Genomic DNA, 24,948 nt, shown 5'->3' with positions numbered 1-24,948 from the left:
CATTTTGTTATGATTCTGCATCATATGTTTCATCTGCACCACCTTCCACAATGGTGGTGGGGAATAGGATATATTAATTATGTTATCTCTTTAAATTTTCAATAATTAAATAGAGAGGAAGAATATTACTACCATGATAAACCATGGGATAAGAACAACTTCAGATAATGTACGTAGGAGTGTATAAAGCAGTTTGCAGACTGCTACATGAAAGTGTATTGTTTCTTTAAGAGCATTATTTTATTTTATTTTGGAGTATGCTAAACACTTCAGATCTGTACTGCAGATTCTTAAAGTATGGGTCTGATCTTCCAGTGTTCTTAATGCCCTCAAATCTTGACTTCAGCGAGAGGCAAGAGCACTTAGCATCTCAAGTAATACCCATTGCAGGAATGGGTTCTTCGGTAGTTCCTCTGCACCATAAAGACAGCAATGTTTTTGTTCCATAGATTAGGACTACAGCTGAACATGAGGAAATCCATTCTGAGACTGGTGCAGAGTATAGAGTTCCTAGAGGCCTCCTTAGATGCAGTATCAGCCAGACCTTTTTTTACCTTCCCATGGACAGGTTCATGACATTAACAAAGCTTGTATCAAAAATTCAAATCAGTCCACAGACATCAACAAAAAATTGCCTTCAGTTAATCGGACACATGGCAGCTTGTACCTCTCTGACTCAACGTGCCACGTTATGCCTTTGTTGCTTCTCTGGCTCAGAACAGTTCATATCTCAAACAGCCTGAAAAAGCTGGTGTCAGTCCCTCAAGTAGAAGACTCTCAATTGGTGGAAAGACCCGGACAACGTCTGTACGGATGTGCCATTCATCCAACCTTCCCCTTCCATCAGCATAATAACAGATGCATGTCTGGTGGCCAAATTTAGGGATCCACACCATTCAGGGCGAATGATCTACCCATGAGACACAGTTACTCCTCAACCTCTTGGAGCTGAGGGCAGTTAGGAATGCCAGTATCCATTTCTTGCCTTTAATTAGGAACAGATCCACAAAAATCATGACAGACAATGTAGCCTGCATGTTTTATATCAACTGTCAAGTTGTGTGTGGGGGGAGAGATTCCCTTCTCTTTTTGCCAAAGGAATAAAGCTATGGAGCTGATGTGTAGCCAACTGCATCCTAATCTTGGCAGTCTACTTCCTGGGTATACAAAATACTATGGGTGATGACCTCAGCAGGCTCAACTCCCAGAATTACAAATGGGAGTTGGATTCTCAGACTCTCAAGCACATTTTTCTGACTTGCGAAGTTCTAGAAGTGGATCTCGTTGCCATTGTTATCAACAGAAATTGCAAAGAGTTTTGCTCTGTGGATGGTTTATAGATCCTCCCTGACTGGGGGAGGTGCTTTCCTTGTTCTGCGGACAAGAGGCCTTCTCTGTGCACTTCCTCCAATGCCGCTGGTTTTGAAAATGGTATATAAGATCAAGCAAGACAAAGTCAAGATAATGCTGTTAAATCCAATATTCCCACAGAGGGCTGGTACCCTTTGCCTTGCCGTTTGTCTGGCGATGAGCCTTCCATCCATTCCCAGCCTTCTCTCTTGATGCTGGGCAGACTCTCCATCCTAACCTGGGAATTCTTTGCCTCAAGGCTTGGTTACTCAGTGGTTCACAGGAGTACACTCCTGTTCTGCAGAGGTACAGAAGGTATTTTTAAATAGTAGGAAAAGGTCTACATGAAATACTTACTTGCAAAAGTGGAAAAGGTTTCCACATGGGTGTATTCAGTGACATCTTCGGTCTGCTTCTTCTTCATTCTCTGCTGTCCTTGACTGTCTACTGGAATCCAAAAAGTCCAGGATTATATGAGTTCCCTGAGGGTTCACCTGCTACCTTTCATTGCCTGGTTGAGGGATTCTCAGTGTTTGCTCAGCCCACCGCTGCAAGATTCATTAAGTGATTAAGAAATTTTTTCATTCACATTAGAGAACCCATCCCTGTATGGGATTTAAACTTTAAACTTTTTTCTTGGATGTCATTTGAAACTCCCTTTCAAAGCGATGGCCACTTATTCCCTCCTTCATCTATCCATGAAAACAACCTTGTTTGGGGCTATCACTTCTGCTAAAACAATTGGCAGACCCTCGCATTACAGTGTTTTTCAAGGACAAAGTTTCATGTCCACTTCCAAAATTTTTACCTGTTATCATTTGAATTTCATATCAGTTAGGTCACACATTTCCCAATTTTCTTCCCAGAACCACATCAGACCAGGGAAAAAGCTGGCTTCCATATCTTAGATGTCAGGAGGGAGCTAGCCTTTTTATTTGGACAGAACCAGATCATTGAGAGAATCTCCAAAACTGTGTCAGTTGCTGACAGGTCCAAAGGATCCACAGTTTCCTCCCAGAGGCTCTCTAGGTGGATTTTTGAATGTATTATTTCTGTCTATAAATCCGACGATTTACAACCTCCCTCTGTGGTATTGGCCTACACCGTGAGATTACTTTCTACTTCTATGGCATTACTCAAAAATGTTCCCATTTTTGAGATCTGCAAAGCTGCAAATTGGTTTTCAGTACATATATTCTCCGAGCACTATATGTTGGTTCATTCTTCTAGATCAGATGCTCCTCTTGGGAACACAGTTTTGTCACTAGTATTAGACTCAGCTCTGAAGCTTGCTTCTTCTGTTGAGTATACTGCTTGGAAGTCACCTGAAGTCAAGGATGCATAGGGACGTTACTCAAAGAAGAAGGAAGGTAACTCAGCTTGTGCAGTAACTGGAGTTCTTTGAGATGTGTGTCCTGTGGGTGCTCCACTACCCCCAATCTTTCCTTTCTGCTTTGGAGTTTCCTCTGTGGGACTTAGTGGTGGAGAAGGAACTGAAGATGGTTCTACCACATAGTCCTACATATCCTCTGTGCAAGGGACGAGGACGTGTAGGACACGTGTGGGATGAATGGGGACTACTAGCAAAAATCTCCAGTCAAAGGCTCATGGGGTGAAGGCACAGCTGAAGTGGAGCACCCACAAGGACACACATCTTGAAGAATTTAAGTTACTGCATAGCATAAGTAGCCTCTCCTTTTCCACACTTTCCTCTCATACCTTGAATCCTGAGGAATCCTAGAATCATAGACTTTAAGATCAGCAGGGGCCATCATCTAGCCTGACCTCCTGCACAAGGCAGACCACAGACTCTCACCTACCCACTCCTGTATCAAACCTATGTCTGAGCCATTGAAGTCCTCAAATCATGGTTTGAAGACTTCAAAGTGCAGAGAACCTTCCAGCACGTGACCTGTGCCCCACACTGCAGAGGAAGGCGAAAACCCCCCAGGGCCTCTGCCAGTCTGCCCTGGAGGAAAATTCCTTCCCGACCCCAGATATGGCAATTAGCTAAAGCCTGAGCATGTGGGCAAGATCACCAGCCAGACAGCCAGGGAAGAATTCTTTGTAGTAACTCAGATCCCACCCCATCTAACATCCCATCACAGGCCATTGGCCATATTTACCGCTAATAGTCAAAGATGAATTAATTGCCAACATTAGGCTATCCCATCATACTATCCTCTCCATAAACTTATCAAGCTTAGTCTTGAAGCCAGAGAACTCTTTTGCCCCCACTACTCCTCTTGGAAGGCTGTTCCAGAACTTCACTCCTCTGATGGCTAGAAACTTTCATCTAATTTCAAGTCTAAACTTCCTGATGGCCAGTTTATATCTGTTTGTTCTTGTGTCCACATTGGTACTGAGCTCAAATCTCCCTCCCTGGTATTTATTCCTCTGATATATTTATAGAGAACAATCATATCTCCCCTCAGCCTTGTTTTGGTTAGGCTAAACAAGCCGAGCTCTGTGAGTCTCCTTTCATAAGATGGGTTTTCTATTCCTCGGATCATCCAAGTAGCCCTTCTCTGTACCTGTTCCAGTTTGAATTCATCCTTCTTAAACATGGGAAACCAGAACTGCACACAGTATTCCAGATGAGGTCTCACTCGTGCCTTGTGTAATGGTACTAACACCTCCTTATCTCCACTGAAATACCTTGCCTGATTCATCCCAAGACCTCATTAGCTTTTTTCACTGCCATATCACATTGGCTGCTCAGTCATCCTGTGATCAACCAATACTCCGAAGTCCTTCTCCTCCTCTTTACTTCCAACTGATGCATCTCCAGCTTATAACAATAGTTCTTGTTATTAATCCCCAAATGCATGACCTTGCACTTTTCACTATTAAATTTCGTCCTATTACTGTTACTCCAGTTTACGAGGTCATCCAGATCTTCCTGTATGAAATCCCGGTCCTTCTCTGTATTGGCAATACTTCCCAGCTTTGTGTCATCTGCAAACTTTATTAGCACATTCCCACTTTTTGTGCCAAGGTCAGCAATAAAAAGATTAAATAAGATTGGTCACCAAAACCGATCCCTGAGGAACTCCACTAGTAACCTCCCTCCAGCCTGACAGTTCACCTTTCAGTACGACCCGTTGTAGTCTCCCCTTTAACCAGTTCCTTATCCATCTTTTAATTTTCATATTGATCCCTATCTTTCCAATTTAGTTAATAATTCCCCATGTGGAACCATATCAAATGCCTTACTGAAATCAAAGTAAATTAGATCGACTGCGTTTCCTTTGTATAAAAAAATCTGATACCTTCTCAAAGAAGGATATCAGGTTGGTTTGGCACAATCTACCTTTTGCAAAACCATGCTGTATTTTGTCCCAATTACCATTGACCTCAATGTCCTTAACTACTTTCTCCTTCAAAATTTTTCCAAGACCTTGCATACTACAGATGTCAAACTAACAGGCCTGTACTTGCCGAGATCACTATTTTTTCCTTTTTTAAAGATAGGAACTATGTTAGCAGTTCTCCAGTCATATGGTACAACCCCTGAGTTTACAGATTCATTAAAAATTCTTGATAATAGGCTTGCAATTTCATGTGCCAGTTCCTTTAATATTCTTGGATGAAGATTATCTGTGTCCCCCGATTTAGTCCCATTAAACTGTTCGTGTTTGGCTTCTACCTTGGATGTGATAATATCTACCTCCATATCCTCATTCCCATTTGTCATCCTACCATATCCTTAAGCTCCTCATTAAAGACTGAGGCAAAGTATTTGTTTAGATATTGGGCCATGCCTAGATTATCCTTAACCTCCACTCCATCCTCAGTGTTTAGCAGTCCACTTCTTTCTTTGTTTTCTTCTTATTTATATGTCTGTAGAACCTTTTACTATTGGTTTTAATTCCCTTTGCAAGGTCCAACTCTACATGGCTTTTGTCCTTTCTCACTTTATCCCTACATGTTCTAACCTCAATAAGGTAGCTTTCCTTGCTAATCACTGCCATCTTCCATTCTTTGTAGGCTTTCTGCTTTTTCTTAATCACCTCTCTGAACTGCTTACTCATCCAGCTTGGTCTACAACTCTTGCCTATGAATTTTTTTCCCCTTTCTTGAGATGCAGGCTTCCGACAGTTTCTGCAACTTTGACTTAAAGTAATTCCAGGCCTCTTCCACCTTTTAGATCCCCAAGTTCTTCTCTCCAATCCACTTCTCTAACTAATTTCCTTAAATTTTTAAAGTTAGCCCTTTTGAAATCAAAAACCCTAGTCACAGATCTATTTTTTATTTATGCTTCCATTTAGTTTAAACTGAATTAGCTGCTGATTTCTCGAACCAAGGTTGTCCGTTACAACCATTTCTTCTATGAGGTCCTCACTACTCACCAAAACTAAATCTAAAATAGCATCCCCTCTTGTTGGTTCAGCAACTACTTGGTGAAGGAATCCATCAGCTATCGCATCCAGGAATATCAGAGCCCTATTATTATTACCAGCACTTGTCCTCCAGTCTATATCTGGGAAGTTAAATCCCATGATCACACAATTCCCATTAGTATTTACTTCATTAAAAACATTAAAGAGGTCTCTATCCATATCCAAATCAGATCCTGGTGGTCTATAGCACACCCCAAGCACTATCCCAGGGGAGGCTCTAATAGAAGCTTTCTTTCCCAATGTGATTTTTGCCCAGACAGACTCTGTCTTATCCATTCCATCCCTTCTTATTTCTTTACAGTTTACCTCATCATTGATATACAGTGCTACACTACCACCTTTGCCTTTATTTCTGTCTTTCCTAAACAGCACTTAGCTTTCAATACCTGTACTCCAGTCACGACTACTATTCCACCATGTTTCTGTTATCCCTATAATATCCGGTTTCACTTACTGCACCAGTAACTCTAGTTCCACCATTTTGTTACACAGGCTCCTCACATTGGTGTACAAACATCTTAATTTTTGCTGTTTGGTTTCACTCACATTCTTTACCTGATTAGGCCCAGACATTCTACGCCCAGTATCACCTATTAGACTGGTATCTACACTACCCTTCCTCCTCATGTCCTCTTCTCCTACCCACAGCTGTATCCTTTCTTACTTCATTTTCTTCCCTCTCAATGTTAAAATCCGGGATGGAGATAACCTGGACATCTCCCAACCACCTCTCCCCAATTCCTATTTTAAAGCTCTCTTCATCAGTTGTGCCAGCCTCCATCCTAGACGTCTATTTCCTTGCCTACTCAGGTGAAGTCCATCCCGAGAGAACAGTCCTCTGTCCATGAATGCCTCCCAGTGGCCATACATCCCAAAACCCTCCTTATAGCACCACTGCCTGAGCCATCTGTTGATCATCATAATCTTGTCACACCTTTGTTGCCCTTCTCTGGAAACAGGTAGAATCCCACTGAAGATCACCTGAGCCTCGATTTCCTTAAGCATCTTCCCCAGCCTGGCATAGTCTCCCATGATATGTTCCAGCGAGAATCTAGCCATATCATTTGTTCCCACATGAAGGACAATCAGCTGATTCTTTCCTGCTCACATTAGGTTCTTCTTCAGCCTCAGGTCTACATCCCATATCTTAGAACCTGGCAGACAGCACACCCTTCTGTTCTGTGGATCAGCTCTGGTTACAGGTCTGTCTATCCTTCTCAGTAAGGAGTCCCCAGTCACATAGACCTGCCTTCTCCTAGTGATGGTGCGATTCTCCAGTCTATCCCCTGTTCCCTCTGGCTGCAAGTCCTCTCGATTTCTATTCACCTTTGGAGTCCTCTGCAACCCATCCCGTATCCTCCTGGGGCTCATATTTGGTAGTGTTATCTCCATTGACTTTTCCCCTCTTCCTATAGGACTAGCTGTTTTTCTCTTCTTCCTTGCCCTCTCACCTTCAGCAACCACCTGCTGTGCCTCTTCTTCATTTTCCAACTCCGCAAACCTGTTCCTGAGCTCTATTTCTCCTTCACTAGCCCGTCTTTTCCTCTGCCTGGTTCTCTTCCACTATCAACTTTCCTCACCCAGCAGTCTCCCCTCAGAGTTCTTTGGTCCTGCTTCCATCCTCAAGTCTGAGCTTTTCCCGTCAGACTCCTCATGTCTTTGCTCCATCATCTGCTCGAATCCCCTTCTAAACTCAACCAGAGTTTCCACCTGCATCTTCCATCAGCTCTATCAGGTGGCACTTCATGCAGACGAAGCTCTTTTCGGGTACCCCCTCCAGGATTATTTACCTGCCGCAGCTTCAGCATCCAGTCATCTTCATTGTGTCTTCCACTGCTTGGGGCACTACCACAGCTGCCTCTGTATCTGTCATAGGCTTCTCACATAAATCCTGTAAACCTGGGAAACAAACCAAACCACAACACCACCATCCACAGCAAAACAAACCCCCAAAGAGCACCAAAATACTGATAGAACACCACACACTTCTTTCATTAGCCTGTCTGTTCCTCTGCCTGCCTCTCTTAGTCTTGCCCCCCAAACTCCCCTTGCAAACTCCCCGTTTACAGCTCTGTTTGCTGGCTCCTGTGCTGCTGCCTGACTGGCTGGCTACCTACCTTTATAGGACCCCTAGTCAGAGAAGCTCTGCCTCTTAATCAGGGCTCAGCTTCTCTCCCAGCACACTGCCCCTACCAGCCTCTACACATACAAATACAACTATAAATACAAATAGCTTACAAATACCTTCTCCTCCAACAGAAGTTCCACTCAAACTCCCCTGTTTACAGCTCTGTTTGCTGACTCCTGTCCAAGCAGGACAGAGTATCAATAATCCTAGTGGCTCCCTGGTGGCCAAGACAGTTTTGTTTTACCAGCAATTCCCAGATGGTTTCACATCCATGCATAGTCATTGAGCCATTTCTGAACCTGCAGAATGAGGGCAGGCTGAACTATTCCCAGCCAATAGTCTTCCACCTCACAGCCTGGTATTTGGATGGACAATGGACACAGAGAGGTCATCCTCTGAAGAGGCTCAAACTGTCCTCCATAACAGCAGGAAAATATCTACAAGAAAATGTTATACAGCTAAATGGAAGTTTTCCATCTGGTGCCAGCATCATCACTATCTCCAGAGAACTTGGGGATCCAACCGTCTTTGACGATCTTTTGGTTCGTTAAAGACATCAGGTCTGTTCCTTAGCTTGTTGCGTGTATGTCTGCTGGTGATTAACGCCTTCCTTCCTCCAGTGGAGAACTGCTCAGTCTTTATCCACCCTGTGACCATGATGTTTCTGAAAGGTCTCACCAGAACTTTTTCTCCAGTATTGAACAGGGCCGCCCAGAGGGGGGGAGCAATTTGTCCCAGGCTCCGGGCCCAGCATGGGGCCACCACAAGCGTTTTTCAGGGCTCCTGGAGTGAGGTCGTTCACTCGCTCTGGGGGCCTGAGAAAACTCTCATGGGGCCCGGCACCTGGAGCTTCTTCCGCTCCAGGTCTTCGGCGGCGGGGGGTCCTTCCACCCTGGGGCTGAAGGACCCCCCTGCCGCCAAATTACTGCTAAAGTAGGGGCCCCCTGCCACCGAAGACCCCAGGCCCCCTGAATCCTCTGGGCGGCCCTGATATTGAAACCCACATCTATTTGGAACTTTAATCTGGTACTCCCAGTGCTCATGAATCACTGATGTGAACCTTTGGCCTCTTTATCCCTTCTCCATTTATCTATAAAAGTGGCTTTCCTAAAGACGGTTACCTCCACCAGAAAAGTAGATGAGTTTGGGGGCCTTATGGTGAATCCTTCCTACACAGTTTCTGCAAGGATAAGGTGTCTCTGAGACACCCTGAATTCATCTCATAGGTTCCCTCCAAATTCCACTTGAATCAAATCACACACCTTTTTTTTTAACCAAAACTATTTCCTAACAGATGCAACCCAAGATCCATTTGGAGAGTATCTTGCATTGCTATGAGCAAGTGGGAACTTCTCCCCCTTGGAGATGTTCCCCTGTGAGATCTGTAGAATGGCTCTGTGCATACTTTTACTACACATTACACGCTAATACAAACTTCTTCTGCAGATACATCCTTTGGTACAGTGGTCCTGCAATCTCTGGTGCAGAATGGTTCCTTGTGCCCTCCTCCATGATGAATACTGCTTGGGAATCACCCTCAGTGAAATACCTATAGGGACCACTACTCAAAGAAGAAAGGAAGGTGGTTACTTACCTTACAGTAACTGAAGTTTTTTGAGATGTGAGATCTCACTATGGGTATTCCATGACCCGCCTTCCTTCCCCTCTGCTTTGGATTCTTCTCTAAGGTGATTTGTAGTAGAGAAGGAGCTGGAGAGGCAGTTGGTCCGCACTGCCCCTTGTGCCCGCAGTTCAGAGCACAGGATGCAGTTGCAGACCAACAGACACTGCTAGTGAAAAAATCTTCTGGTCTCAGGCTCATGGAGTGCATGTGCACGCACATGCAGTGGAATACTAATAGGAACCACATGTCTCAAAGAACTCCAGTTACTGTAAGATAAGTAATCTTCCTTTTCCGTTTGACTTCTTTGGGAGTTCCCCATAGGGATGACTTGCAGGTTCAGGCCCTATGTTTGTATTAGTGAAATGTTAGCCAAAACTACAAGTGGTTAAGCCTGATCCTCTTCAGTTGGCAGTACAAGTGCAATTGCTTCCCTCCATCATACTATATAATGGCATTTCTCTGGCTTCTTATATACTTGTATTGGTATTAAAGGAAAATATATAAAAGTACATTTCACATCTTTTTATTTAAAACAATTTTTGTAGATTGATTGCCACATTTTAAACTACTGTTTTGATAGGTCTGGTTTAATACACAGCAAAACAGTTCACCAATGTGCGTAAGTTTTGAAATGTCAAAGGAAGGTTTTTGGAGACAATTTCTACCATACAATTTTCAATGCATAAAAACACAAACTGTACAGGTAACTCCTCTAATTTTCAAAGTTTATCTGTCTGATATAAATTATAGTAATTATCATTTGTTATGTTTGTTTCAAAAGATCATCATTGTTAATAAGTTGCTGTAAAAAGCAGGCAGTATTTGCTTGAATACCCCACTATTGTAAGCAGTTGTAAATCCTGCTGGGAAAAGGTTAAGTGAGTTGGCTATGCTGATTTAGAGGCAGGTGACTAGTTCCTGAATATAACGGATTTGTGAATGATTCTATCAGGAAAGGTTTCTGTTGAGCAGTCTTGAATGAGCAGTCAAGCCTGCAGAGAAGGTTTGAACTGAACCATATCACCTTATTGTTATAAGAGCTAAACAAAGTAGGTTGAGAAAGGTGCCTGCTTAAGGTGCCAATTCTACTTTCATTAAGATAGCAAAAGTTAATGGGCAGATCGTTGACAACTGCTGAGGGGATCACACAGTGCAAATTAGGGGTTGTGGAAGGTCTAAATGAGTGTGCCAAGATGACATAAAGCTCATCTTTGCACTGCCCTGATTATGGGGCTGTTATGTGCAAGAACAATCTTCACGCATAAATGAGAGCAACCAGAGAATTAGTCTAATTGATGTGGCCGTTAATAGCCCTAATGGGGCCAAAATCACAGCTCGGGATTGGAGCAGTATGTGCATGGCCCCCTCCCTCCACCCACACCCTCTGTGGGTGCAGCTGGGTAGCATAGGAACCTCTGGGACCCTGGTATGATCTTCAGATGGCCAATTGTGCTTACTCTATGTACATATTCCACTGACAATGTGTGCAAAGTAGCTGCACTTCATTTGAGGATCTGGCCAAATATTTTGTTATATCTTAGATGTATACTTGATAGGAAGTTCTCTCTTTCAGCCAAAAGAAATACTTTACACCCCTACTAATGGAAGCATGGTAGAAGAACTACAGAACAGGTAGGGTTCTTTTTGAATACTAAAAGCATGTGACCATAGTGGAAGCTGGGCTCAGCTCAGCTTCAGGTCAACAGTCCATTATTTTCTACCACAAATTTATCTTTTCAGAATGGCCTGCTAGTAGAATTGCCTGAAGTATATTAATTCTATGTATTCTAGCCATGTTTATCTAAAAGAAGCGTTAAAGTTTTAGGACCAGATCATAAAAAATAAATGCTTTAAAAGTTCACAAGGAATTTTGTTAATCATGTTTCATTACTTAAATTTATTTATAAATAGGGCTGTCAGCTAACTCGTGTGATTAACGCAAAAAAATTAATTGTGGTTAATCGCACCGTTAAATAATAGAATCCCAATTGAAATTTATTAAATATTTTGGGTGGTTTTTCTACATTTTCAAATATATTGACTTAAATTACAACACAGAATATAAAGTGTACAGTGCTCACTTTATATTTTTTATTACAAACATTTGCACTGTAAAAATGATAAACCAAAGAAACAGTATTTTTCAATTCCCCTCAATCAAGTCCTGTAGTGCAATCTCTTTATTGTGAAAGTGCAACTTACAAATGTAGATTTTTTTTTGTTACATAACTGCACTCGAAACCAAAACAGTGTAAAACTTTAGAGCCTACAAGTCCGCTCAGTCCTACTTCTCATTCATCCAGTCGCTAAGACAAACAAGTTTGTTTACATTTACAGGAGAAAATGCTGCCCGCTTCTTATTTACAGTGTCACCTGAAAGTGCACTTTGCACTTTTGAGCTAGCATTGCAAGGTATTTACTTGCCAGATGTGCCAAACATTTGTATGTCCTTTCATGCTTTGGCCAGCATTCCAGAGGACATGCTTTCATGCGGATGACACTCATTAAAAAAAATGCCTTAATTAAATTTGTGACTGAATTCCTTGGGGGACAATTGTATGCCTCCTGCTCTGTTTTACGCACGTTTGGCCATATATTGCATGTTATAGCAGTCTCGGATGATGATCCAGCATGTTTGTTTTAAGAACACTTTCACCTCAGATTTGACAAAATGCAAAGAAGGTACCAATGTGAGATTTCTAAGGATAGATACAGCACTCAACCCAAAGTTTAAGAATCTGAAGTGCCTTCCAGAATCTGAGAGGGACAAGTTGTAGAGCATGCTATCAAATGTCTTAAAAGATCAACACTGTGATGCGGAAACTACAGAACCTGAACCACCAAAAAAGAAAATCAACCTTCTGCTGATAGCATCTGACTCATGATATGAAAATGAACATGCATTTGTCTGCACTGCTTTATACTGTTATCAAGCAAAACCCGTCATCGGCATGGACGGCTGTCCTCTGGAATGGTGGCCAAAGCATGGAGGGATGTATGAATCTTTAGCGCATCTGGCACATAAATATCTTGCGATGCCAGTGCCATGTGAATGCCTGTTTTCACGTTCACGTGATATTGTAAACAAGAAGTGGGCAGCATTATCTCCTGCAAATGTAAACAAACTTGTTTGTCTGAGCGACTTGCTGAACATCAAGTAGGACTGAGTGGACTAGTGGGCTCTAAAGTTTTACATTGTTTTATTTCTGAATGCAGGTTTTTTGTACATAATTCTACATTTGTAAGTTCAACTTTCATGATAAAGAATTTCCACTACAGTACTTGTAATGGGGGAATTGCTCTTTTACGGTGAAAATATTTGTAATAAAAAATAAATATAAAGTGAGCACTGTACAGTTTATATTCTATGTTGTAAAAAAATTAATATATTTGAAAATGTAGGAAACATCCAAAAATATTTAAATAAATGGTATTCTATCATGGTTTAACAATGTGATTAATCGCACGATTAACTGCAATTAATTTTTTTAATCACACGATTAATCACAATTAAGTTTCTTAATTGCTTGACAGCCCTATTTATAAATATTTTGTAACTTTTATCACAGGATCGAAAAGACCTTAAAAAGTAAAATAATGGAATGGCGATTTCAGCAACCAACTCGGTGGCATCGACAGTGTACTGCTCTTCTACGACAAATTCTTCCCAAGCTAGAATTAAGAAATAGGATCTTTGTTACAGACAAAGAAGAAAATGAATTGGAAAGTTTACTGGAACATTATTGGGTTAGTATTTACATTATAAACAATTAAATTTTATAATTTAAATATAAACAAGATTAATTTAAAACAGTGTGTGTGTGTAGTATAAAGAAGGTAATGTATATAAATAGCTGCAGCACTGAATACAGCACTGAAGCTCACTCATGATCAAACATATTTTAATACTGCTTTATTTTGACATAAGTAAGGAAGTAACAATGACTAGCTATATAAAAAAGGAACAAAAATAACTTTAAAATGCTCAAAATAAGAACCACAGACTTACATTTCTGTAAGTTGACATAGAATATGTAAAAGTTTTTACCAGAATGCATTTTATAATAAATCTCACATTTGGAAATTATTTCCTGATATTTCTTTTCATAATGTCACCCTTCTGGTTTCATGTTTTAGAACAACAAAGACAATTTATTTCCATCTTTGCTGTTTACATCTTTCAGATATGTTAAGATGGTTATTTAGTCTCCCACTCATTAGTTATTATTTAGATGGATTGTACTAGTTATTCTTCTTCAAGTGATGGTCCCTATCTGTATTCAACATATGGGTGCACTTGCACGCCATGTGCCTAAGTCCGGAGGTGTTCTTAGCAGTGTCCATTGACCTGCAAGTGCATAGTGCATCTCCCTGAGCTTCCAGCTTAAGGGTATAAGAGGTAGTGCAGGTCGACAGCTCTTCAGTTCCCTCTTACTGCTGCATGGCCTGAGTTGGAACCCCTGTTCCTTCGCACTTTTAGTTTGCTAAAAGAGTGACTTACTTTGTATATACTTTGTAAATAGTTTATCTTAGTGATAGTTAGGTAAGTTAAGTTTTAGTGTAAACAGAAGCTGGACCAGGGCAAGGCCTTCAAGGTGACATGCAAGTGGGACGCCAGCAACCATTCCTCCCAGGGACAGCTTCACCCAATTTGCCATCTGTAGGTTCTTCCACTGGGCCCAGCTCAACTGTATCCCGCTGAACGGAGCCATCCGCCATGGGAATCGGGACAAGCAATGCAGGAAGTGCGCCTATGCCAACAAGACACTACCCCACATGTTCTGTAGCTGCGAGTCTCATACCAGAGCATGGCAACTGTGACACAACACCATCGAAGATCCCCTAGTCAGAGCCATCCACCTGTGGGGAAGGTAGCCATGAACTCCACCATCCCCAGAACAGACAGCCAACTGTGACCAGACATCGTCATCACCAGCAAGGACTGGAAGAAGATCATCAAGGTGGATGTTACAGTGCCCTTCGAAAACAGGACCCTGGCTTTCCATGATGCCCGATCTTGAAAGCTGGAGAAATACGCCCCTCTAGCTGACATCCTGAGAGCTAAGGGCTATGAGAGCCAAACTCACGCGCTGATCATCGGAGCCCTGGGCGCATGGTACCCCGGTAACGAGCGAGTGCTGAGAGAATGTGGAGTCAGTTGACACTATGCTCGGCTGATGCAGCAACTCATGATGTTGAACACCATCAGGTAGTCGAGGGACATCTACATAGAACACATCACTGGACATTGGCAGTATCAGAAGGAATGAGCTGGAGTGCCAATGAAAAGTGCTGTTGGAAAAGTAACTCAAATACTTTCCTGATAGACAGACTGTTTTTATCTAAATGGACAACCTATCCTAAATTCTCAATTACTGAGGGACAATCTTCACTCATTGATCTATTTTGCTTTCTGCCACCAACTCACCATATAACTTTTTTCATGAGTATTGTACCCGAATACATGGATGCTAAATATCTAAACTGTATTCTTAAATTCAGTCACGTAAATTTGGGTTATTGCGCTATATGTATCTTATGACTTTAAAAACAAACTTTGTATTTGTGGATAATCTAAACACTGTGCCCAGATGTACAGATGCTCCTTTCTTAACCTATGTATTAAACATTTTTATAACATTAACTTTAATAAAATTTTTAATTCTCTTCCACGTTCAGAGACTGTATCTCCACCCTGCCAGGACTATGCCCAGGATTCGAGGCTTCAAAAACTCTGTTTTCTGCCTGCGCTCCTTCTCTGCAAGCGACAAACACAATGGTGCTCTCTACTGCCTGGGCAAGACATACATCGCAGCATGCTGCGCAGTCTAGAAGTTCTTCCTTCCCAGGGAAGTCTACAAGTTCTGCCTTTGCAAGTATCTAATGGAGGATATGATGAAGCCCCAGGCACACTCAGAGACCTCCTTGTACGGCAGCCACCCCCTACAGAGAGCACCCCTCTGAGCGCTGTGCATGTCTCAAAACCGGTGTACTGAAGGCTAAGGACAAGTCCTGACATGAGAGCAAAAAACACTCCCAAAGGCATAAGAGCAGGACTGCTCCCAAGTGTAGCATTTCTTCTCTGAGCTGAGCCAGGGCGGGTGAGATGTTGCGTACAGATCCAGCCAGATTGGTGCCCAAGGTTCCCTTCTTGGAGCATAAGGCCAGGCACAAATGGGATCCAATGGTACCAACGATCATCTCAGCACCCAAACGCCCAGCATGCACACAGCATGTTCCTTCCCTCATCTCTCAGTGAAAGTGGCGCCCTTCGTAAGCATTACCTCGGCCAGATGAATTAGTGAACTTACAGCCATGATGGCAGACATACCTGCCCCTCCACCCCCAAGAGCTTGGCTTGTTTAGCCTAACCAAAAGAAGGCTGAGGGGAGATATGATTGCTCCTCTGTAAATATATCAGAGGGATAATACCAGGGAGGGAGAGGAATTATTTAAACTCAGTACCTATGTGAACAGAAGAACAAATGGATATAAACTGGCCATCAGGAAGTTTAGACTTGAAATTAGAAGAAGGTTTCTAATCATCAGAGGAGTGAAGTTGTGGAACAGCCTTCCAAGGGGAGTGGTAGGGGCAAAAGACATACCTGGCTTCAAGACTAAGCTTGATAAGTTTATGGAGGGGATGGTATGATGGGATAGCCTAATTTTGGCAATTAATTCGTCTTTGACTACTAGCGGCAAATATGCCCAATGGCTTGTGAAGGGATGTTAGATGGGGTGGGATCTGAGTTACTACAGAGAATTCTTTCCTGGGTGTCTGGCTGGTGAGTCTTGCCCACATGCTCAGAGTTTAGCTGATCACCGTATTTGGGGTCGGGAAGGATTTTTCCTCTAGAGTAGATTGGCAGAAGCCCTGGAGGTTTTTCGCCTTCCTCTGCAGTGTGGGGCACGGGTCACCTGCTGGAAGGTTCTCTGCATCTTGAAGTCTTTAAACCATGATTTGAAGACTTCAGTGGCTCAGACACAGGTTTGATACAGGACTGGGTGGGTGAGATTCTGTGGCCTGCATTGGGCAGGAGGTCAGACTAGACAATCATAATGGTCCCTTCTGATCTTAAAGTCTATGATTCTATGATACACACACATACACGCACACTTTCTCTCTCTTCCATAAGGACAAGTTACACCCTAAATTCCTTCCAAAAGTGGTGTCTGAGTTCCACCTCAATGAGTCCATCCACCTGCCAGTTTCCTCCCAAAAGCCACATGCCTATCCCACTGACAGGGCCTTGGATTCCCTTGACATCCATTGCATACTACCATACTACCTCCAGAGTACTCAACTATTTCACAAATCACCTAAACTATTCACAGCATTTTCCAAGTGGTCGAAATGATCAAGCCCTCTCGTCCCAATGAATCTCTAAATAGGTCTCTGGGTGCATCCTCGAATGCTACAAACCACCCAACCTACCCCTACCTGGCCTCCTTGGTGGATGTGTCCTGGTAGGATATCTGTCGAGCAGTGACATGGCAATCTGTCCACACATTCACAACACACTATGCCATCGCACAAGGAGCAGCTACAGGCACAGCTGTGGACCAGGCTGTACTGCAGACCGCACTTCCATTGGCATCCTCACACCCACGTCCACGCTGATCACTGCTCATGAGTAAGGCTACAGTTTTGTCACAGAATCCGTGACTTCCAAAGACCTCCATGACGTCAGCCCTGGCCGCTGGGAGCTGCAGGGTTCCACTGCCTCCCACAGCAGCAGGGAGCTGCGAGGTACTCCTGCCGCCTGAGGCAGCGGGCTGCCATGAGCTTGAGCTTGGAAATGTTTCTTAGCAGTGTCCATTGACCCACATGTATGTAGTGCATCTCCTTGTGCTCTGGACCGAGGGTATAAGAGGTAGTGCGGGTCGATGCCTCTTCAGTTTCCCTCTTACCATTATGGAATCCAGTCCAAAGCAGAGGGGATGGAGGGTAGGCACTATACATCTCTAAGAACCTCCAGTTACAGTTAGGTAACATTCTCTTCTTCCTGGAGTGATGGTCCCTATGTGTATTCCACATGTGAGTGACTCATGAGTAAGGCTATGATTTAGTCATGGATATTTTTAGTAAAAGTCATGGACAGGTCACAGGGAATAAAGAAAATTTCATGGAAGCCCATGACCTGTCCCTAACTTTTACTAAAAATATCCATGACAAAATGGTAAGGGACTGGTCAGCTGGGGGTGGCTGGGAGCTCTGGGTTTTCCCTTGCCACCAGCTGCGGAAGGGAGCTGCAGGAATCCCTCTCTTACCGCGGCAGTGGGGAGCTGCGGGGGTCCCCCTGCCACCACGGGGCAGGCCAGGGCCTGTGGGGGCACCCTGCCCTCCCCCTGGTGACTAGGGAGCTGCGGGGGTCAGAACAAAAAAAACCCACCACTTCCTAAAAATGTTTGGTCTGCTGATTATTGAGGGCATACATAAAAACAAAGCGGGATTCTTCCCTTACTCAGTCTGTGAGACATTCACCTGTATCCTGACATGCAAAATGAAGCTTAGATGCCACTTAAATCCTAAGTGATTCTGAGTGTACTTCATCCTCCAAGAATATGAGAGGATCAAAACAGCTTAATGTGGCCACAAGATGCCCATTCTAGGAAATGGCCAGATGTATTCGGTGGTGGTGGTTGTTTTTTTAAACAACTATCATTACTTTAGAACATGTTTAATTCAGTCAATAAGATACTGCAATTGTAAATCAGCTTTTGTATAGTGTGTAGGAATGAGGAAGGTGTAATTTCATAGCCCTACAGTAGGATAGATTTTGATTTCAGTTACTCCAATGTATATTTGGAGTAGCTCCATTGACCGAGTGGAATCCCTCTTTGCTATCTTAACCAAGTGAGAAACAAACAAAAAGCATGAAAAATTTTCACAGATGCACTGAAAATCTTCAATACACTAGATATCATACAACTTCTGCCACAAACAATAAAATGGAATTTAGATTGAAAGCTTAAAAGCCTTTTTTCTGTAATGTATTTTCTCAAAGTTTCTGTTTTGTTTCTTGAATATCCCAAGTAGTGTGATTTACATTTTCTTGAAGGAAAATATTTCTACAATGATTTTATTTATCATGGTCATATTGCATAGATTCTCCTGAAAGATCCATTCATTAAATAGAAAAATGGAGCTGGCTGGGGAAGCAACAGAGCACAAACCCTAGTTATAATAACATTATGAAACAAAAGCAGAATTGTGTTCCAGTTATTAATCATCCCTTGTGTGAAATTTTCCCCTTTATACTGTGCATCTGCTCATAACACAAGTATAAATATTACTGTACATAAAAATATATTTAAAAATTCTTCATAATGATTTATTATAAGATACCCTCTTTGGGTGAGATTCTGTGCTGTGCTTCTAGAGGTATTATCTACCCTTCAAGCTGGAGGTGTAAATTCCAGTTTGAGGAGACATACCTGCACTAGCTCTGATTGAGATAGTGTGCTAAAAATAAAATTGTAGCAGCAGCAGGGGCTAGCTGTCCTGAGTACCTGTTAGTGTTTTGGATGTACTTGGAGCATCAACTTAGTGTCTTTGTGTAACTGGGACCGTTAGTCCCTCCCATAGCTTAACCTTGAAACAAACAACATGTGCTGGGTCATCATCTGAGACTGATATAACATGAAATATATGGCAGAATGTGAATAAAACAGAGCAGGGGACATACAATTCTCCCCCAAGGAGTTCAGTCACAAATTTAATGAATGTATTATTTTTTAACGAGCGTCATCAGCATGGAAACATGTCCTCTGGAATGGTGGCCGAAGCATGAAGGGACATACGAATGTTTAGCATATCTGGCATGTAAATACCTGCAATGCCGGCTACAAAAGTACTATGCAAATGCCTGTTCTCACTTTCAGGTGACATTGTAAATAATAAGCAGGTAGCATTATGTCCTGTAAATATAAACAAACTTGTTTGTCTGAGCGATTTGCTGAACAAGAAGTAGGACTGAGAGGACTTGTAGGATCTAAAGTTTTACATTGTTTTATTTTTGAGTGCAGTTATGTAACAAAAAAAATCTACATTTGTAAATTGCACTTTCATGATAGAGATTGCACTACAGTACTTGTATGAGGTGAATTGAAAAATAAAATTTATCATTTTTAGAGTGCAAATATTAGTAATCAAAAATAATAAGTGTATACTTCGTATTCTGTGTTGTAATTGAAATCAATATATTTGAAAATATAGGAAAAGATCCAAAAATATTTATTAAATTTCACTTGGTATTCTATTGCTTAACAGTGTGATTAAAACTGTGATTAATTGCGATTAACCTTTTTGAGTTAATGGCGTGAGTTCTCTGGTTAATCAACAGCCCTAATTAATTGCTTACTTTTCATGTATACTGACAAAACTTTTAATTTGGATATTCTGCATGAAATCTGGGCCACATTGAAGTCAACGGCAAAACTCCCATTGGCTTCAGTGGAGCCAGAATTTCATTCTCTCAGCTTATCATGGCTAATAAGTACAAAGAAAGAAAGAACCATTTTTATTTTTCTGAAAGTTTCTTAATGCAGTGCAATAACTTTTTACAGTATGTTTTATAGTATGGTACAAGAATATACAATATAATCTTTACATTGAATCAGTAGCTTAGAGCTAAAATACATTTCTGATAAATAGGAGGAGGTTGGTTACTTAATAATTAGACAACTTGATGGAATTCATAAGAGAATCATCAAATGCTTCATTTCAAATATAGACAAATGCATATGCCATATAGTGTTTCTGATATGTGAACATTTTTAACCATAAAGCTATTATGAATAAAAGTATAGCATTTAGTTTTTCATAAAATAATCCTTTCAAACTGTACTTATTGTTTCAATCCTATGTTTTTCTAGGTGACAGGATACCCTATCCAGATGCCATACACAGATTTACCATCAATAAGTGAGGCTGTGTATCAAACTGGCATTCATTCTTCAGAAATCCCCAACACAGAATTTGCTCTTGCTGTGTATATTCATCCATACCCAAACAACATCTTATCTGTATGGATCTACTTAGTTTCTTTGGTCCGTCATCAGTAAACAGTGTTGAATTCAATTATAATTAAACTAAGTTACTACATGTTACCTCTCATGGTTTAAGATGGTTATTTAGGCATGAGAACTGGGACATGAGAAGCTAATTTTATACCACAAGAGATAAGCCAGTACTATTTATTGTACATTAATAGAATCTTGTTACTATAGAGAGATTGTAGCTTTTAAATGTTTTAATTAGATCTATTATAAATTGACCTTATCATTTTTGCTAATTCCCAATAATCTGAGACCAGCATTAAACTCCTGTAAATCATTAGAATTATCATATTTAGTGTCCAGAGAAGATGTTTAAATGATTTCTTGGAGAGTAGAGAGTAAACCCTTTGAAGAAAGATCTTAATGAGTTGTTTTATAAAAGAATTAGAATTTAAGGTCTTGCTGCCTCAACACAGTGAATTTCAAACATTCCAAGAGTAACACATAGTCGATACTATTAGTTAAATAAGGTGCTGTAGAATATTGTGGAATGCATATTAATATTTGACTGGTAAAGACCCAGTGGTTTACAATGATGAATGTGAAAGTTGTGTAATAAAGTTCAAGTTTGCAACTTTAATATCCAGAAGGCTTCCCTAAATCTTAAGGCATTGTCTTACTCCTTTGAAATCATTGGGGGCAGGAACAGATCCTTAGTGTCATTGCTAACTTGTGAAGTTCTCTTTGTATGTTATGTCTTATATTCTTTTAATTTTCAGTTGTAAGCGTTTTTGGAATGATTAATGGCAAATATTTTGTTCAAGTGGTGTTATGAAAATCTTTACTTTCCTTTAGCAGAATGTTTATGTTTAGTTTTTTTAAAACTGAACGAGTTTAACTTTAGCATACAACAGTTAACTGTAAACAATAGGATTGCATACAATATACTTTATTATAGGGAAACATTCAAAAGCATAAAGCAAAGCTGTCAAAATATATAAATGTTTTTATTATAAACTTTTAAAATCATAATATTGATAAGTAAAAAAACTAGTGGTTTATTAATATTATTTAATATAGAATTTTAAAATAGAAAGTATAAAAACTATAAGGAATATTAAATTAATATTCATTGTGTATATTAAAATATGTTATCAACACATTAGAAAATGCCATTGCTGATGCCACTTGGGACAATCTGGAAATAAAACAGCACACTGATAACCGGGTTTTGAAGTTTGATTATTGTCAGATTAGGATACTTACTTTGCATCCTCTGTATTCAGGGTCGTATCTATGGCTGGCAGAGATAATATATCACTGGAAGAGCTAGAGTCTTTTCTGGCTTGTACATAATCAACAGAATTGTTGGCTAGGTGCCATTCGCAGATTGGTGGTGTTGTGTCAGCCAGCAAGAAACCAGTTTAACCTTTAACTTCCAGGCTGAATTTGCAGCACCGGCAGCCAGGAAAACCTAATCATTTCACTTACAAATAGCAGAATTGATTTGGACTTTTGGAGGTTGTTGGAGACAATAAACAGGAAACTCCACTTTGCTATTTATACATACACTAAAATACTTGAGTTGAACTGCAATTTAAAGAGAGAGCCTGAAACTTTGGATGAAATAATTCAAACTGCAGCGTTACCTTGCAACTAATTGTCTCAGACTCTCTGTGGTCCTAAATAATCACAATGCTTGATGAAACCTTGTGCCCTTGAGACAAAGGGTATGTCTATACTATGAAATTAGGTCAATTTAACAGAAGTCGATTTTTTTAGAAATTGATTTGATACAATTGATTGTGTGTCTCCCCACTAAGTGCATTAAGTCGGCGGTGTGCATCCACAGTACTGAGGCTAGCGTCGACTTTTGGAGCATTGCACTGTGGTAGCTATCCCACAGTTCCTGCAGTCCCTGCCACCCATTGGAATTCTAGGTTGAGCTCCCAATGCCTGATGGGGCAAAAACATTGTCGTGGGTGGTTCTGGGTACATGTCACCAGGCCCCCCTCCCTCCCTCCATGAAAGCAATGGCTAAAAATTATTTCTAGCCTTTTTTCCTGGGTTACCTGTGCAGATGACATACCCTGGCAAGCATGGAACCCGCTCAGCTCACTGTCACCGTATGTCTCCTGGGTGCTGCTGACAGATGCGGTACTGCAGTGCTACACAGCAGCATCTCCTTGCCTTGCCTTGCGGACAGCAGACAGTACAATACGACTGCTAGCTGTCATCATGGTCCCGTGGGTGCTCCTGGCCACCCTCGATTAGGTTGGTCAGGGGTGCCTGGGCAGACATAGGTGCTCCTGGCCGGCCTCGGTGAGGTCGGTTGGGGTGCCTGGACAAAAATGGGAATGACTCCAGGTCATTCTCTTCTTTAAGTTTTGTCTAATGGAGATTCAGTCCTGCCTGAATACCATGTCAGCTGGAGGCTTCTGCCTCAGGCTGCTCTCACAGCCAGCAGCACTGCGCAGTCGCACCTACCTCAGCATATCTCTTGCTCCCATGGCTCATGAAGCCTGAACAGTAGTAAGGAGCAGTTCAACTATAAGCTGAACAAGTGCATAATGGTGGTAGAATGTGCATTTGGATGTTTAAAAGCGCGCTGGTGCAGTTCACTGACTCGGTTAGACCTCAGTGAAACCAATATTCCCATCGTTATTACTGCTTGCTGTGTGCTTCACAATATCTGTGAGAGTAAGGGGGAAATGTTTATGGTGGGGTGGGAGGTTGAGACATTGCTTGGCCGCTGATTAGGCACAGCCAGACACCAGGGCGGTTAGAAGAGCACAGCTGGGTGCTCTATGCATCAGAGAAGCTTTGAAAACCACTTTCCTGACTGGTCAGACTACTGTGTGAAAGTTCTGTTTGTTTCTCCTCGATGAAAACCTGCCCCCTTGGTTCACTCTACTTCCCTGTAAGCTAACCGCCCTCCCCACCCCCTTTGATCACTGCTTGCAAAGGCAATAAAGTCATTATTGTTTCAAATTCATGCATTCTTTATTAATTCATCACACAAATGGGGGGATAACTGCCAAGGTAGCCCGGGAGGGGTGAGGGAAGAGGGAAGCACAGGGGTGGGGTAATTGTAGGGGCACCCCCTAGAATGGCATGCAGCTCATCATAGAAGCGGCACGTGTGGGGCTCTGACCAGGAGCGGCCATTTGCCTCACTGGTTCTTTGGTAGGCTTCACGCAGCACTACTGCAGGTCCTCTGTCCTTCATGCCCTTGGAGATTTTTTTCAAATATTCCGGCATTTCATCTTCTGGAACGGAGTTTGCATAGCACGGATTCGTCTCCCCATACAGTGATCAGATCCAGTACTTCCTGTTTGGTCCATGCTGGAGCTTTTTTGCAATTCTAGGACTCCATGGTCACCTGTGCTGATCAGTTCGCTACACTGGCCAAACAGGAAATGAAATTTAAAAGTTCGCGGGGCTTTTCCTGTCTACCTGGCTAGTGCATCTGAGTTGAGAGTGTTGTCCAGAACGGTCACAATGAAGCACTCAGGGATAGCTCCCGGAGGCCAGTACTGTCGAATTGTGTCCACATTACCCCAAATTCGACCCAGCAGGGTCGATTTCTGCACTTATCCTCTTGTCACAGAGGAGTACAGAAATCGATTTTAAGAGCTCTTTAAGGCGACAAAAATGGCTTTGTCTTGTGGAGAGATGCAGGGTTAAATCGATCTAACGATGCTAAATTCGACCTAAACTCGTAGTGTAGACCAGGGCCAGGATGCAGTTCCCAGTCCCTAACTATTCCAATATCAATTGAGAAGCATGTCCGAAAAATTGGGTATTCTAAGCAATAGGTGTAATTCATATTTAGTAATGGTATTTGCAGGTCAAGGGATTGAGGTACATTATTTGTCTATGATTTTAATGACCCATCCTTAGTGTGGTCTTTTATGTACCTTTAATTCCACATTGTATTGTACATGCTTGACCTATCACAAAACTAACATATAATACCGTGATGATGGGTACCTTATAAATGTAAGTAATCAAATAATAATCATTTTGATTTTAAGGTATTTTTCTGATTATTATGCAAGAACTACAATTCACTCACTGCTTTATTTTTCTATTCACATGTAATACAATAGTTCAGTTTTCAGAACTTACCTATCTGCTTTTCATTGTCAGCTCAAGTACACAGGCATATACAAGAGTTTCTTTTAGACAGTTGAATAAATTAGAAAAGAGCAGAGAGATAGTTTAATGAAGAAGACGGAATTAATGTGTCCAGGGGCTTTTCTTGTGGCCACAGTCTCCTGGGCTGTGATTGCAGGGGCAGGAAGAGGGGAGGTGGGGAAGCAGCGCCCTCTTGCCCTCCCTGTTGCTCCTGGCTGCACTGCCTTCGTGTTGGCTGCTAGGGCTGCAAGCAGGGGTTGGCCATACCCCCTCTGGAGACAACTGGGGCACACCACCAGAGC

At 41.8% G+C, this 24,948-nt stretch overlaps 1 protein-coding gene across 1 annotated transcript in view; it reads left to right on the top strand.

Moving 5' to 3' along the window:
• Positions 1-21,488, top strand: part of CC2D2B (coiled-coil and C2 domain containing 2B) — a 117,930-nt gene extending 96,442 nt beyond the window's left edge. The window contains exons 26-28 of the mRNA XM_030570320.1: positions 11,079-11,137; positions 13,075-13,252; positions 20,384-21,488. Coding sequence (XP_030426180.1) covers positions 11,079-11,137; positions 13,075-13,252; positions 20,384-20,572 — 426 coding nt within the window. The 3' untranslated portion in view covers positions 20,573-21,488. The remainder of the gene's footprint in view (positions 1-11,078; positions 11,138-13,074; positions 13,253-20,383) is intronic.
• The last annotated feature ends 3,460 nt before the right edge of the window (positions 21,489-24,948 follow it).

This window comes from Gopherus evgoodei, chromosome 7 (genome assembly GCF_007399415.2).
Source record: "Gopherus evgoodei ecotype Sinaloan lineage chromosome 7, rGopEvg1_v1.p, whole genome shotgun sequence".
Classification (NCBI taxonomy): domain Eukaryota; kingdom Metazoa; phylum Chordata; order Testudines; family Testudinidae; genus Gopherus; species Gopherus evgoodei.
The sequence above is the reverse complement of the archived record's forward strand: the minus strand, read 5'-3'. Positions and strand labels throughout refer to the sequence as shown.